This window comes from Tachysurus vachellii, chromosome 1, assembly GCF_030014155.1.
Source record: "Tachysurus vachellii isolate PV-2020 chromosome 1, HZAU_Pvac_v1, whole genome shotgun sequence".
Classification (NCBI taxonomy): Eukaryota; Metazoa; Chordata; class Actinopteri; order Siluriformes; family Bagridae; genus Tachysurus; species Tachysurus vachellii.
In genome coordinates, this window is record NC_083460.1 from 15,991,279 (window position 1) to 16,008,786 (window position 17,508).

The following is a 17,508-nucleotide window of genomic DNA, read 5'->3' on the forward strand; positions in this document are numbered from 1 at the left end:
TAATGATAGAAAAAATATAGAATGTTGTCAATTATACTACATATTCTGTTGTCTGCTGCTTGCGCTGTGGAAATGAGGTTATTATGAATGGTAATGAAAAAGGAAATGAAAACAGGAAGAAAGCAGGAAGCACTATCAATTTCTATTTCTGGTCCTGAGCACTGCTTTTGGTGATTTATACGGTGGCCGAGAAGTGCAAAACAAATTAACAAATCCGAAAACACATTAACAAATCCGAAAACACAATGACAAGTCAGACAACCCGGAAGAGGTTGGTACCGTTTTTGAATGGAAACTTACCGATCATTGGACAAGACACCTGTCACTCAAGATATACAGGTATGGAATCTTATGTGTAATGTGTAAGGTTCTCCGTTTAAATATAAGAAAATAACAGAATTAATCCACAGGAATCCATTCCAACTTTTCCTTGCGGCAGACTGTTGAACTTCATGTATACCTTGAGTGACAGGTGTCTTGTCCAATCACAAACTATACCAACATCTTCCGGGTTGTCTGAATTGTCGTTGTGTTTTCTGATTTGTTAATGTGTTTTCGGATTTGTTAATTTGAAAACACATTAACAAATCCGAAAACACAACGGCAAGTCAGACAACCCGGAAGAGGTTGGTATAGTTTGTGAATGGAAACTTACCGATCATCGGACAAGACACCGTTCATTCATCTGTATATCTTGAGTGACAGGTGTCTTGTCCAATGATCGGTAAGTTTCCATTCAAAAACGGTACCAACCTCTTCCGGGTTGTCTGACTTGTCATTGTGTTTTCGGATTTGTTAATGTGTTTTCGGATTTGTTAATTTGTTTTGCACTTCTCGGCCACCGTATAAATCACCAAAAGCAGTGCTCAGGACCAGAAATAGAAATTGATAGTGCTTCCTGCTTTCTTCCTGTTTTCATTTCCTTTATCATTACCATTCATAATAACCTCATTTCCACAGCGCAAGCAGCAGACAGCAGCTCATGTTTTTATATGGAAGAATACTTTAACTTTAAAGCCGTTTAAAAGATATCACACTTTACAAACGACACATGAATCAACAACAACTTGAGAAAGATTAATGTGCTGTCAGTTAGTGACCACAACTGGTGAAAGAGGAACTCAGGCAAATTATGGTTGCTTTTTATCACTAATTATTACACCAGAAGGCTTTAAAGGAAAAGATAGAGCTTAGGGAGGTTAAATCATTTCCTGGAAATGCATCAAATATGTAGTGGTATTTTTTTTTATTGTGCATGGTCATGTGGTTTCTAATGCACCAAAATAAGTTCAGCAGTTGTTATTGCCACCAACAGAGAAGTTGTCATGTCAGGGGTGTGTTTCCTCACTCAGTTGAACTGTTAACTAGACTTGCTTCACAATCGAGGTGACAGATGAACGAGTGACACGCATGACACCAGAACAGTCGACACGCTCACGTCTTTAAGAGGTAGGTGAAATATTCTTTTGTGAAAATCTTATATATATATTTCAGATTGTTCTTTTTATTTTATTTGTAAATCTCAAGTAGCTTACTTTAACAGAGAGGGAAATTTGTCCTTAAATTTTTCTGTTTTTTTTTTTTTTTTAATTAATAAAATAAAAATAATATATTGAATCTCATCTATTGGACATGTGTTCCTGCCTTACAACCAGGAAACTTGGATAAAGTGAATGATGTATCTATCCTTCATTTAATTAGCACTGTCTAATATCAGTCCAAATTTATCAGCAGTAAAAGTGGCACCTTTGAGACACCCAGTTTTGCTCTGTACATAAATGAGGAAAGCAGGGAAAGATTGAATTAAATCATCATGCGTGCGTTCCTTTGAGTGAGATACCTTTAAAGGTTGCTCAGAAAATGGTCAGTAATCTCGCTGGTGGTCCAGAAACAGGATCCCACACCTTCATTGCTGGAGTTTGGGATAAATTCCCAGGCAGGGAACCAACCCAGCCACTGAGGGGTTCGCTCTCAGTTCTGGACACAAGGCTGGATGAAATTAAAGGGTTGAACCTTGAAAACATCTCTGAACGACTTCGGCGACAACGGCGACTGAATGTCCGTTGATACATAGATGTGCACGTAGTTATGAATCTGTGAATCTTTTATGTCTCAGTGCCTTTGCCAGAGTTCACTAATCTGAACCACTGAACCAAGATCACACGTTGCAACTATACAGTTTTTCACATTTTCGCAAACTACGCTACAATTTTTAAAAACTACATCTAGTTTGTTTTAATTATATATCTTTTTTAAATAAAGATATCTCCTTGGGTGTCTCAGAGATGTATTCGACTCATACATGGATGTCTTGAAGTATCTCTAGCGCCTCAATAATTTTTAGAATGCTACACTGGCAGATTCGTTTCAAGGTTAATCACACAACTAAGAGAGATACTGTAAGATCATTAAGGCTGCTCTATTTGCAAATTCATGATCATTATCTTGCAAATGACTTTACTAACAGCACAGAATGCATTTTTTTTGTAAAACACACACACACACACACACACACACACATCCCTCCAGCATTCATTAAAAAGAGATTTTTACCAAAGTGGGAAATCTTTATTTTTTATTCATTCATACGCACTTTAGATTGTTAAAGAGACTGGGAAAAAATGTTTTGTCGAAAAGCGAGTATCCAATGCAGGTATATTCATCCTATATTTGTTTTTTAGGTTTAACCATGGCTTCAAACACAACCACTAATTCAACTAAACCCGTTGAGGATTGTGGGATTAATATGAAGGTGTGGGAATTAGCGCTTCCCAGCCTTTATTTCGCTATTTTCCCACCTGCCCTTCTGCTGAACCTTGTAGTAGCTTGGATATGTTTACACCTCAAAACCAACTCTAATTTCATGGTGTACCTGAAGCACTTGGTGGCAGCTGACCTCCTCATGACCGTGACCTACCCCATCCGTGGTGCCAGCGAGCTCCCGGGAGCTTCAGCCGGACTGCATGCTTTCGCCTGCCGATTCTCCAGCGTCTTTTTCTACCTGGCCATGAACATGAGCGTGATTTTGATGGGACTCATCAGCCTTGACCGCTACCTGAAGATCGTGAGATCTGGAGGAAGTCTTCTATGTCAGAACCTGCTCTTTAGTAACATCCTCTCATTCTTTTTCTGGTTTGCATTGATCAGCTTCAATACGTTGCCGATTATAATCACGACGAACCAAGACCCTACCAATAAGCCCGGAGAGTTCTGCATAGCCATGAAATCTGAACTAGGACTTGCTTGGCACGAGGCAGTCATCATAATCAGCAAAGTCATATTTTGGGCCGTGTGCATTTTGAATGTGTTCTGTTATACCTTCATTGCAAAGACAGTTTTGGAGTCATACCAGAGGTCTCGCGGCAACAACGACAAGCGGAAACGTAAAGCGAAGCTTCGTGTTTTTCTGATTCTTCTCGTTTTTTTTATCTGTTATTTACCATACCACTCCATCCGAATACCTTATACTAATCTACAGGTTCAAGCTAGTAGCACATGTTACAAGCAAGCACTTAGAATTGGTAAGGACTTCACGCTCTGGCTCTCAGCTATAAACGTCTGCCTGGACCCCTTGATCTACTTTTTTCTCTGCCGGGATTTCAGGGAGAGGTTTTTGGAGATATGTGCCATAAAAAGTCTTTTTCCATCCTTTCGAAATAAAAAAGATGCATTTCAGTCCACAGATACTTCACAGCAAGCTTAATAGAAAGTTGTACGGCTGCAAACAGTGAGAATGTGTTTTTTTGTAAATAATCAGCATGGCATGAGTGCTTGTGAAGTGAAATGGTGTTGAAACCTCAACAGGAAGCTCAAATTTGAGACCTCACTTTAGAGACCAAAATATAGCTTTTTTACTCAACAGTGTTTGTATTATATAAAAATTTCACTGAAGGTTTTTTGTAATGTCAAATGTAATGTTTTTTTTACATTTTTTTTATTGGACAAAATGTCTAAAGGTCTAAGAGCTGAGCTGCAGTATCTGTGAAAACCTGACGCAATGACTATAGCAGTTCAGAAATATTTTGTTTTGCTAATGTATGGGCTACTATGCATTAATAAGAATGTAATTGTGTTTAATTTAGACATTGCTGCTTTAGCTACTGGATTTGTATTTTAATTCATGAAATATATACAATAAAGTTTTATTCTAATTACATTTTATTATATGAATTATTAATGTTACAGTTGTTAGAGGTATTCCATATTATTATTATTATTATTATTATTATTATTATTATTGACTTAGTGTCTGTTGGTGTGAGCTGATCAGCTCTATTTTCTTTCTCTTCTTTCTTTCTTTTTTCTTGAGTCATTTTCTTGATCGCTAATTTTACTTTACCTCAGATGAAATATTCTACCTAGAGTAGCAGTTCTCAAGGCACCCAAGTATTCAAGGCAGTGTGTTTAGAACTAACTCCACCATTGCTTAGATCTTGTTCTTCAGTCACAGGAGGTCTGTAGGTCAGTATACAGTAAAGACACATAACTCCAGAGAGACATAAAACATAGTGTTTGTTTTTCTCTTCTTTGCTTCCAAGATTTATGGACCATAACTTTCTTAAACATTGTCACCATGGACACACTTTACCACATGGGACTTTAAAACATCAATGGTAACTAAAGTACATAACCAAAACAAAAAAAGTTTTAGGTATTAACAAAACAGTACATAACACATAAGCCTCTATTATTTATTACTTGAAGGTTAAGACTTGTTTTAGCGCTTGTTTTTCAAAAACGGTACATTTACATAACACTAACACCACACAGCTAATGCTCAGATATCAGATATCACCGTGTATATGTGTATTATGCAAATTTTCAGTAGATAATAAAATTTGAATGGTGGCCATTTGCTTATTTTTCTAACAGGCAGGGTGTTTTTTTGACTGACGCCTCAGTCTAGCAGCATTCAGTAATACTTACACCACACAGTAGAGAGCAGGCTCCAGTCTACTCACCCAGTCACCGGCATGGCAGGTTCACAGCAACAGGAACATATTAAAATTAAATCCCTGTTGTAACAGAGGTGTTTATGTACAAGCATCTGTGATGTATAGGGAAATTGGAGGCCTTGTGGATTTTCTGGGTCTACTATAAAGTTTCAATAAGTACGTCCAATCCATCCAGTCTGCTTTTTTACATCAATATTGAGGTAATGTATACAATACTTTCATAACAGGAATGAAATGTTACACTACAGATCAAAAGTATGTGGCCACCAACCACAATGAGTGAGTTCAGATGAGTAAAATCAAGAACATAGCCATGCGGTTGTAGCAAGAAGTGAGAAACGCCACCGGAGCCGGACATCAGACCCGGATCTCTAAATAAAAAACCTTGATGTCACGGCTTCTTGCATATCGGATCACCAGTACACGTGCTCTAAGATCGATACAATGACTAACAACCACAAAGACTACATGGCAAGCTTATATTGAGCTGTGCATCAAGAGAAATTAGGGACAGCTGAAAAAGCAGGAAAACACATTAGTAAAGGGCGTGGCACTGCCCACATGGGAATAAACACAATATATACTACATAAATAATCTGCTTGCCAGAAACCACCACCAGAACCACCCCAAACCCTGGTCTGGCAAGGTTTGTCTCATTAACCTCTGACAGCAATCACCATAGATATACACTAGCAGTAGAATGGGCTATACAACTCTTCAAACTTTAAACATGGATGCCATTATTGGCTCAATGGTCAGTTCATGAAATTTGTGCCCTGCCACTCTCCTTTGCCAAAGTCAACAGTAAGTGCTACTATTGTGACAGGGTTTTGGAATGGGATCTCCAACAAGATCGGGCAGGTGTAATAGTCCACATACAAACAAAAGCTCACTTACGTTTGACCATATAGTGTATTGTAAAGGCTTGCTGATAAAGTGCAAAGATGGCCTCTATCCATCCTCTACATCGCACACACACTCACACGCCCTTCATACCCATTTACACACTACAGACAAGTTCTACTCCTCTGCTGAACCTTGTAGTAGTTGGATATGCTTTCACCTGACGATTCTGCAGCATCTTTTTCTACCTGGCCATGAACATGAGCGTGATTTTGATGGGACTCATCAGCTTTGACCACTATCTGAAGATTCTGAGATCTTGAACTTAACTAGGATTTAACATGAGACAAGTCAGTGATGCCAATCTGCCTTCAAAGTATGTCTTTGGACTTGGGGAGGAAACCAGAGAACCCTGAGGAATCCCCAGTGGCACAATGAGACCCCACAAACTCCACAAATGACAGAGGCAGGGATCGAAGCCCTGACCCTCGATGTGTGAGGCATTGCATTTTCCCTACCATTCATTTGCACATTTCTTAATAGGTTAATTTCATTAGCTTAATTACCTGCTGCTTTTACGATACGTTCATATAATTGCAACTGACAGCAATCTGTTATTCACCTATAAAACACAATCTCTACTTTAATAGTGTATATTATTTACTGACAGAATTTCTAGGTTCAAAGAAAAGTATGTGCTTTTCTAAAAGTACGGATAGTTTAAAATCACACTTTTATATTTCTAATGTGTGACTTGGTGGTAATGATGTAATTTGATAAGGTATTACATCAGGGACAAAAATGCTGAAATAATTATCACTTCTATCTTGTCATGTAGGCAATAAAAAGACTGTGATAACTCAAAGGTGAAGCCAAAGACTTACAGGAAGTGTAAAGAAAAAATAGTAAGCAAAATTACAGAATTTAGAGCTGTAATTTTAAAAAATTAAGAAAAAGAAGAAGAAGAAGAAGAAGAAGAAGAAGAAGAAGGGTGTGCTTGGGGCAAATAGGAATAGGAAAAATCTACAAGAGGAAGCTGTGGTATGCAGTCTAATGATGACCACTGCTGGTGGAAGCAAGAAGATCTACCCTGCAAGTATACAGTATATATAAACAATGAATATATATTGTTCAAAATAATTCTAAACACTCCTGTTAAAATGGCATGGCTTATTTTGTAATAAATATATAAATAAACAGATAATTTATTATATATTTTTTATTGATACACAAATTAATAAATATATTAATGCATACATTGATAATAAATAAATAAATAAATAAATAAATAAATAAATAAATAAATAAATAAATAAATACGTCAGAACTTTTTCCACTCTCAAATGTGAAATTACAAAATTAAAAAAATATCACATTCAATCTCATGGCCAGAAGTAATTAACATGCAGCTGTCATCAGTGACATTGTTCTGATTAACCCCAAATCTTCTTCATCAGATTGCTGAAGCCATGGTCTACAAAGAGCTTGCTGAAAACTTGTTCAGCACTTCAAACGAAAATGTTCCAAATCAATAAATTTGGGCATTCGTTATCTTTGTGTTTAAGATATTTGGCTACTGATTGGAGAAGGTTGTGAGTTTGAATCCCAGGTCCACCAAGCTGCCACTGCTGGTCCCTTGAGCAATACCCTTAATACTCAATTGAAATAAAAATAACTATAAAAATCTAAGCCACTCTGGATAAGATGTGTTAGCCTAGTGGTTATGGTGTTAGACAACTGATCAGAATGTTCTGAGTTCAAATCTACCAAGTCCACCAAGCTGCCAATGCTGGGTCCCTAACCCTCCTGGATAAAAGTGTCTGCCAGATGAGTACCATGCATGAACTAATCACAAATTAGTTATTTAATAAGTAAATATCACTACATTTTGGTCTGTTAATGTAAATCAAACATTAAGGGGAGTATCCTGAGACATCTAGAGATTTACTAGCTTCAGCTGGAATCACCCGCTTCTTTGAGTATACAGACATACTAAGAGGAGATGCCAACTACATGTGGTCTTTAAGGACAAAAAACCCCTCATAAATACAACATTAATACAACTGTATATTAAATTAGCATATGTTTAGAATCACACCGGGGGGCACGGTGGCTTAGTGGTTAGCACGTACGCCTCACACCTCCAGGGTTGGGGGTTTGATTCCCGCCTCCGCCTTGTGTGTGTGGAGTTTGCATGTTCTCCCCGTGCCTCGGGGGTTTCCTCCTGGTACTCCGGTTTCCTCCCCCGGTCCAAAGACATGCATGGTAGGTTGATTGGCATCTCTGGAAAAATTGTCCGTAGTGTGTGATTGTGTGAGTGAATGAGTGTGTGTGTGTGTGCCCTGCGATGGGTTGGCACTCCGTCCAGGGTGTATCCTGCCTTGATGCCCGATGACACCTGAGATAGGCACAGGCTCCCCGTGACCCGAGGTAGTTCGGATAAGCGGTAGAAAATGAGTGAGTGCGAGTGAGTAGAATCACACCCTCCAGCGTCACCCAAATGAGGATAAAGTTCCCCTTTAAGTCTGGTTCCCCTCAAGGTTTCACCATCCAAGGGAGTTTTTCCTCACCACAGTTACCTCAGGCTTGCTCATTGGGGATAAATAAAAAACACATTTAAATATATCTAATATTAATCTTGAATTTTTGTATTATATTAATCTTTATATTAACCTTTTGTTTTATGTTTTGAGATGATGTCTATTGTTAAAAGCACTATATGAATAAATTTGAATTTGAATTTGAATTAAGTATTCATCATTTCAAATTTGCATATGTTGTTTTTCCATAAGCTGCTGCACGCGCAAACATCACTGGCTGGACGTTCGTCATTTACACAGAGTCTCTGTATGTAACATGTACAGTACTTAAGGTCACTATTCCCACATGAATACATAAAGTTTGTGTCCTAGTTAAGATTAGTTCTTCATTAGTCTGTGATTCGTACATGCCTTAACTCATCAGTAGTTTAGAGGCTTAGCTAGTCATTAGTGAGCGGGATTAGTATTGTAAAGTGTTACTAAAAAACTGGTGTTTACAGCAGAGTGGTTTTACATCAACAAACCCAGTCCACTTCTGTATTCCTGTGAACAGTCTTAAAGAGGAACCTCATCAAGATTTACAAATTATTATTTTAACATTAAATCTATTGTTAGCAGTTGCTGCAGCGAGACGCAAACAAACCTAGCCAGTCGTCGGACATGATATTCTAAGTCACCATTGTGTTTATTCTGTTTTTTATCTAGTTATATACTGTATATAAATGGGTAGAAAAAAGACTGTATCCAAAAACAACAGCATGCTATCAGGGTGCAATTAATATTGATACCGATATCTAATAACACATCACTGTTATCATAGACATTAAGATTTAGACACAATGTTATGTTTTCTAGTAGTGTTTCCTATAGGGTTTTATTCCTCTTACAGCCAATTGTCTTTGTTTTTTTTTTTAATTAAAGAATAACCGGTAACATTTTTATCCAATTATAGTTACATGTAATTCTGTGAAATATCCATGAAACACGTTTGTTCCTGTTATTAAATTCATTATTAACATTCGTTCCTTATTATCAGTTTATGTAAAATGAAAGCAACTGATTTACTATTGAGTGTTACTGGTAAATTCTGGCATTGGAGACTCCTTCCATAATAAATAGCTAAATAAAATCGTTAAAGAAAGCTTCATCGTTTTTATTTGTAAATAAATAACATTAGGCTTCAGTTGTGCCTGTGCTTTGCAGCAGGATCTATCCTCAGAGCCACCATTCTAAAAAATAAATCAATATCTAATGTCTAGCCGGATTTATAAAATTCAGTAGCACTGTGGTATATTGTACATCATATCAGTGAGGGCAAAAGTAAAATTTAGAGCATGGGTTAAAAACCTTTTGTACTTCTGTGTATTCATAAAAATAGAAAATGTACATGACCTAAAATTTTTATCAGAGGAGCAAACACAGAAACACGCATGTATACACATGTACCCACAGACAAACTGGTGGAGGGGAGGGGGTGGTGGTTGGCGTAGGTTGCATGTGAATACACTGAGCTGACCACAAACAGCTGTGTGTCTTACAGATATCAGTGTGCACTTGCACAAGCGCTCACATTGCATGCACCCGAAACACACTTTCTCTCACTTGTCTGTTTTTCCAGACAGTGAGAAATCCTTTTACAGATACTGCATGTATATATGGCCTTGTTTCCAAGAGATAGCAAAAGTGGCGGTTCCTGAAAAGACGTCACGGCCCAAAGTTGTGCAGCATCACATATCACCTCTCGGTCTATTGACACTTATGCAAATGAGTAAATAAAGTCGGGCATTAAGCAGAACCAGGGTCCACACTGAGACAAAGAACAGGAAATGGAACAGGATGGGGATAGTCACCCTGGCACTGCCATGGCAGACCTATTGTAATGAGAAAGGAAGTCTTTATGGGGCCACCAGTAGAAAGAACAAGTGTGTGTGTGTGTGTGTGTGTCATGTTTGCATGTTTATATCTGTGCAGCACAGAGGGATAGGCAAAGCGTGAATGGGAGGTCTCAGGCATTTAACAATTTTCATGTAATAGTTTCAGCTGGAAAAAAAAAGAAACAAAAGAATTTTTCACTTCTCCAAAAGCAGCTGGTAAGTCCATGATCCAACAGAATTAGATCACGCTAGACTGAAAGTTTTTTTCTTCATTTTATTTAATCGTATCCTATTTTTCGTTCAGTATTCATTACTTCTAATTGTATTAAATGCGTCATTTTGTATTAAGTTATAATATAATTTAAAATTACATTTATCTCTACACAGTATGTATGTCGTATGTCATGCTTTTTTACTGTAAGAATAGAAAATAGAGGAAATCATATAAAATAGATGCTTCTCAATCTTAAAGATATCTTATAATTATTGTTAGAATTGCTACAGGATCGTTTATCGATTGTTCTTTCTGTCCGTGTTGGTTTAAAACATCCTCTTTCGCATTTCATCATGTTTTCCATTCAGTTTCTCACACTTATCGAATGTTATCTTTATTTCATGTAAAACATCTAACGAACCTGATGTGAGGGAAGTTGTAGAGAGAAACGACAATAATTCTTGAGAAATGGCAGCCAAGCATTTGTGCTTTTTAAATTTCAGATTAGTCAGAATTGGTCATTTGGCGGTTGTACTGCTTTTCTGCCTTTAAAAATAAAATCAGCACATGATCTGTACTGTTAAACTGTGGAACATACTCAGGATATTACACTCAAAAAATGATATTTTGTCAACCAAGTGGTTTTTACTGGTAGAAAATATTGTGCCAATAAAATAAGAGAAAATTATATTATAGCTTTTGGATCTAAGGTAACTCAAACTGGACCGGTGACAATGACAAAAAATGATCTTTTCTTTTTCCAGTCATTTTCTAGTATAGTTTGGGTGATTCTGTACCCATGATGACCTCAGAGTCATGTTCTTGGTGGATAGGAATACATCAAAATGATGTTGTAGATTATCCACCTGTAGGTTGTGAAGTCTGAGATACATTTCTGCTCAGCATTGTTGTATAGATTGATTATTTGAGTTACTATAATTGAGACTTCCGGTCAGCTCAAACCAGTCTGATCATTTTCTTTATCATCAATATGCTCCAGCCTGCAGATCATCCACACACCATTCTGTGTTTTGTGTGGAAAATCCCAGGAGATCGTTTCAGTTTCTGAAATACTCAAACCAACCCAATTGGCATCAATAACCATGCCGTGGTTAAACTCCCAGAAATTACACTTTTTCCTCATTCTGATAGTTGAAATGAACTCTTACTTTTGACCTGTACCATCCAGAATGTTCTGCTTCCACACATTCGGCTGATTAGATAATCGACTAGCATACAGTTGCTCTTCATAGTGTGCTCAGTGAGAGCCCTTTTTGATCTGAACTCAAAATCGATTAGAACATCCCAGGTTCCCAAGTAGAAATTCCGAGTTTAGTTAACCTTTAGTCAAACTTATCTAATGTATGTGCTCTCTTTTAAAGAAAACCTGCTTTACAGAACAGCGGTTTAAAGGCTAAACTGATCAAGAACTCATCTGCTTACTTTATGCTAAATAGTTCTGTTTATAATCATGTTTTTGATTAAGATTATGTTGCGTCATGTAAAGAAAAAAAATATTTCATGGATTACATTAGTGTAATATTTATGATGGAGTTTAATGGCATTTCAGCATGATAGCTAGAGTTAATACAGATGCAGATGTGTATATTTGGTATATTTACATATAATTGTTTTTACCTTGATAATTAAAATGCAGTGGTCTGTTGTGCCACTTCGTGATTAGCACTTAAATGTGTCATGTTGAAACCTGAGTCATAAGGAAAGTGTATCATCATATCTCTGACTTTTGCTTTACTTCATGTGAAGTTGTTCGCTTGGTAAGGGTTACGCCGTGTGGTTATGTGATGCAGCTGGTGACCCAATTTCCACTATGGAATTTGTATATATGCGTGCAACTGTTTTCATCTGCATCTTAACAGTTCTGTTGCGATAAGATACACTTTAAAAAAATTTCCTCTACTTTCCACAATCCTGTATTTGTTATTTAAAAGTCATGCATGTGGGTTAATGCATGTGGGTTATTGTTTACTGAGAGCAGTTGTGATAATAAGTTATAACACATATACAGTAGTGGTCATATAGGACATGAAGCATTATGGAGTCCCATGTCTACTGCAAAATGTCCAAGATAAAGATCCAGTGGTTTAGTAGGAAAAGAGTGTTTTATAATTATTTGCCCTACTGTTAAGGCGACTGGCCTACATGCATACATCACCTTGTGGTATTAAGTATTAAATAATTAAAAAAGAAAATGATCAAATAAATGAAATTCAATTCAATAATAAAATAAATAATTATAAACTAATATTAATTACATAACAATAACAGATATTTTTATTATTGTTGTCATTTATTTAACAATTAAATTAATAAATAAATAAATAGTTTAACATTTTTAAACTGCTATATTTAATCATTAATTTTTAAATCAATTAATGACGATCAAAAAAGAAATACAAATACATATATTTTGAAGCATGTACTTGTACATGTATTTTCTAGTCGAAGCTGGGCCGTGAGGATGAATGTGAGTCAGCTGAACACCTCCATGCAATGCAAGCTGGACACCAGGATTACCTCGGTCCTCTTCCCCTGCTTGTACTCTGCCCTCTTCCTGGCTGCCATCATCCTCAACTGCTTGGCTGCATGGATCTTCTTCCAGATCCACAGCAGCTCCACTTTTGTGGTCTACCTAAAGAATGTGGTGGTGGCTGACCTGCTCATGACACTGACTGTTCCTTTGAAGGTATTAACGGACGCAGGCATCGGCTCAGCCACATTGAGAGCCATCTACTGCCGCTACACGGCCGTGGTCTTCTACACCACCATGTACATCAGCATCCTGCTGCTGGGTCTTATCAGCCTGGACCGCTACCTTAAAATCGTGCGGCCTTTCGGAAAGTGTGCGCTGCAGCGGGTTGGTGTGGGTAAGGCAGTGTGCGCAGGGGTCTGGGCCATCATGGTGGCTTTTGCGCTGCCAAATGTGATCCTGACTGACCGTGAGCTTCCTGTGAGTCGTAGTGAAAAGCTGAAATGCAGCAGCATGAAGAGTAAGCTCGGCCTACGCTGGCACGAAGGCTTTAACTACTTTTGCCAGGTGGTGTTCTGGGGAACGCTGATTTTAATGGCCATCTGCTACACCTTCATCAGCAGGAAGGTTTACGAGTCGTACCGCGCCTCAAGGAGCAGCTCCGGCACCGCCAGCAAACGCACCAAGTCCAAGGTATGATGCAGTACATGTTACTCTGACTGACACTCAAATATGGGAAATATGGGAGAGAATACTGCTCACCGAGGCTAAACATTCACTGCTAATTTGGGTGAATGATGTTATGTGCAAAGTAAAGAAACGGTAACAAAGCTAGCAGAGGAAGCGATACAAAATGAGCTTTTCATGCATCCGTAATGATCTGAAATTGAAACTTACCACACAAATATAAGGATTTGTGAAAAAAGCACGAGATGAGATGTTTCGAAACCAAATATTATACAGATCTGCGTGTGTACAATAGTTTATTGCAAAGCTGTTGAATTCTTGAATCAAACCACAAGATTCCATTATACAGCTTACCGAGTTTGAATAATCCAAATAATTGTATTAAGTAATATACCTATTCAACATAGCAATATTTCTTAATAAAATAGATATAAAGTTTAAACATTGATAGTATGTGATACCGGAAAATTGTTCATAGATATTGAGCATCATTAAATCAACTGACAAAATTTTTTATCTGTCTTTCTTTAATAATTGAAAATTATTATTATTAAATTATTAAAGACCATTTTACAGGGTCTTTGGATGTTGTTTGTATCCAATGGATATCTGACACTAATCTGTACAGTGTAATAATAAATCATATTTTCAAAGACGTTCTTAGACGATCTTAGAAAACAATAAATAATTGATGGTCATTTAATGCTGATTTTTTGACCCAGTAACTGCATCTTGTCCATAAAAACAAGCAGGGAGTAAAAATCAGAAGCTTGTGACTTGCGTACAAATGATAACAGACTCACTGTAAGTCGTGTTGCTGATGTCTCGTATCATATCGTTTCTTCTCAGGTGTTTGTCGTAGTCGGCGTGTTCTTTGTATGCTTCGCTCCCTTCCACTTGGCCCGAGTTCCCTACACCCTCACTCAAACCCGAGGCACGTCGACACATTGCTGGGCTCAGAAGCAGCTCTACTTGGCGAAGGAGATCACGCTCTGGCTGTCAGCCACCAACATTTGCTTGGACCCTCTCATCTACGTCTTCCTGTGCCGGGTCTTCCGCAGGAAATTAACTGCTACTCTTTGCCGCAAGCCTTTACCCCGTGGAGGGCTAGAGTCCCCTACAGAAACCTCAACCAAGCAGGAGCTGTCTCACATGGGTCAGTGTAACAATGCTAACGAGATCCACTCGCATTAATGTCATCATTAACGTGGACGTCACATGATGCCTGGACTTCAGAGTAATATCAGAGCAATTTTATAAAATGGTCTTTTTTACTGCATATACAGTACATTTACTGAAACCTGTTGAAATACCTGTATATACTGTAGATCGTATGACTGGGTTTTATTAAAACATTTATCCAAACCCAGTACACCACTTGTACGCAGTTTTAATGTAGGACTCGAGAATACAATATTGTAATGATTTAGAGTCTAATCTATATTAATATTATGAGAAAAGTGCGTGTACTTGAAATTTGCCTTCTCGATGTCTGTAAGTATTAGAGACGGCTCGTGCCTTGCTTTTAATGGTGTTTTAATGGCACTTCATGTGAGTATCTGTGGTGGCCTTAAAAAAAACATTTGCTGTCTCTTTCTCTTCCTATCACATATTTCTTTGCCATCTCAATTTTAATAAACCATAAATCTCTTAAAACGACCCTATTCTGAGAAGATGTTTAAAGATATTTATAGCTATTTATTATTCCTTACTGATCTCATATATTGGCCAGTGACTAAATAAAAAATTTGGAATGAGTTAATAGAGTTAATAACCTCACATTGGCACCATGAATAAGAAAAGGAATTTTAAGACCTCTTCAACTTACGGAGTTCCAAAATATCCAACATTCCTGAAAATTAATTCAATGGATCTTGTATTGAAGCAAACCAACTTTAACTAGATTTGTAAAGTTTGTCATGACAAACTTTGATGTTGGCTTTGACGATGCAAGTATTCGCAACGGATGGTGCTTTTTGGAGGCAAGTGGACATAAGGGTTAGTGTTGCTTTTGGAGGCAAGTGGACAGAAAGCTAGAACATTTGGAGGTAAGCAGAGACAAGCGTGTGACATCATCCAAATACTCCTGAGGAAGTTCCCCTTATTGTGCTGAGTGTTTTGATATATCACATGCCCATGTTGTGCAATTTTTTTCTTTTCACGTGACATTACGTGACGTCACGTGACATCATCAGAATACACGTGAGGAAGTTCCCCTCATTGTTCTGAGTGTTTTGATATGTCACATGTCCATGTTGTAAAAAGTTTTTTGATTTTGCATATTTTGGGGGCGGGGCTGCGGCACAAACGAAAGGCCAGTCGATACACCAATTTAAAAATTTGTTCAGAGTATCACCCTAAAGGAGCTGGCCGAGTTTGGTGTAGATAGTTCGAAAGCTTGCCGAGTTATAAACCTTCAAATTTATAATGGGAGTCTATGGGAAAAAAGGTCACTTTGAGACCCAGTACCGGAAGTACCGGTACTCGGATCGCTTATAAAAGTAATAGCAACAAACTTCAGACCAGCGTCTACAACATATCTGAATTTGGTGCATGTGGCTCGAAAGCCCTAGGAGGAGTTACTCTTGATAAATTTTTGTCTAAGCTTAAATAGGAAAACAGAATGTTGGCTTCTACAAAGCCAACATAATTATTGGTTTCTGTTTTTTACATATACATTTTTAAGCTGTGTCACAAATTGCATGCATTAATCAACGCCGTTTTCGAGTCTTTTGTGTGTTCATACTGAAAATTCTAACAAGACATTTGAACTGAAAAAGAGAAAGTGAGATTATTAGAAAATTAGAATAGCACTTTATTTTATAATTAATGTAGTATTCAAAGTAAATATGTAATAATTTGAAGTCTTGTACATACTTTACATGTCGAATAAAGTTGGAAAATAAGTGCATTTATGTTTTTTTTTTTTTCAAAAGTGGAAATCTTTTATGTCTAAACTTACACTTAAAAAGTGAATGCAGGTTGTTTTCCCCTAAACATCAGTGTCAGATCGAACAGTACATATTTCAAGGGTTATTTTTTGGTGACCTTTTATTTTTATTACACTTAAAAAGTGTAGGTTTTGACATAAAATCTATTTCTCTTATACACCGAATGACTGGATGCTTTACATCAATCCTGTAGAATTTTCATTTCACTTTAATTGAGTGGAATTCGTCATTGTTGGAAATCTACGAAGAATTTCTAGACTGCTCAGTTGTAAGTTAATAAAATATCATATCATATCATACAAATGCATCTTTAAAATACATCATAAATAAATAACAAATAGATAAATAAATAAATAAATCCTGCATACTTACCTAACAAATATTGGATATGTAAAAAAAAAAACAATTAAATAAAAAGCCACATAAATTTCTTAACACAACATGTATTTTACATTTTAATTTATTACTTTTAAATTTTCTAGAATTTATTGTATTTATTGTAAGTTTGTGGATACTGTTGGAATTTGAGAATTTCCCACTTGGATGAATAAAGTGTCTGTCTGTCTGTCTGTCTGTCTGTCTATCAAAATTATCCAGTATTGCCTAAGACACTGTGTATTATGACAAAGTATTCATAATATAATTTAAATCAGCTTTTGACATTTTGAAGCACCTGATAATGAATGCAGGTTGTTTTTCCATAAACATCAGTGTCAGATCGAACAGTACATATTTCAACATATTTATTTTTCCCCTCTAACATTGCTTATGCTCACATTATGTGTGGTATCTGAGATCTGAAAAGTGCTGCATGCATTAAAAACACATTCACATTTTGTGCAGTCATGCTGTTTTCATTTCCTTTCTACTAATCTTACTTAAGCTGCGTTTTTTCCTTTGGCTTCTGTTTCATGTCTTGTTTGTGTGGGATAGTTGTGCTATCACTTTAGAA

General features: G+C 37.0%; 2 protein-coding genes across 2 annotated transcripts; both read left to right on the forward strand.

Annotated features, from left to right (window-relative positions):
* The first annotated feature begins 1,300 nt into the window (after positions 1 to 1,300).
* On the forward strand, positions 1,301 to 4,156 carry LOC132839733 (P2Y purinoceptor 13-like). The gene is made up of 2 exons (XM_060860909.1): positions 1,301 to 1,449; positions 2,682 to 4,156. Exon 2 carries the CDS (start codon positions 2,690 to 2,692, stop codon positions 3,701 to 3,703), a length of 1,014 nt encoding a protein of 337 aa, XP_060716892.1. The 5' UTR covers positions 1,301 to 1,449; positions 2,682 to 2,689; the 3' UTR covers positions 3,704 to 4,156.
* Positions 4,157 to 10,279: 6,123 nt separating this feature from the next.
* On the forward strand, positions 10,280 to 16,380 carry LOC132848641 (P2Y purinoceptor 13-like). Its single transcript, XM_060874541.1, has 3 exons — positions 10,280 to 10,429; positions 12,891 to 13,611; positions 14,455 to 16,380. Exons 2-3 carry the CDS (start codon positions 12,910 to 12,912, stop codon positions 14,797 to 14,799), a joined length of 1,047 nt encoding a protein of 348 aa, XP_060730524.1. The 5' UTR covers positions 10,280 to 10,429; positions 12,891 to 12,909; the 3' UTR covers positions 14,800 to 16,380.
* Positions 16,381 to 17,508: the final 1,128 nt, after the last annotated feature.

Coding starts and splice junctions, on each gene's coding strand:
- LOC132839733 (XM_060860909.1), top strand. CDS start 2,690: ATGGCTTCAAACACAACCACTAATTCAACTAAACCCGTTGAGGATTGT.
- LOC132848641 (XM_060874541.1), top strand. CDS start 12,910: ATGAATGTGAGTCAGCTGAACACCTCCATGCAATGCAAGCTGGACACC. Junction 13,612..14,454: donor GCAAACGCACCAAGTCCAAG/GTATGATGCAGT, acceptor GTTTCTTCTCAG/GTGTTTGTCGTAGTCGGCGT.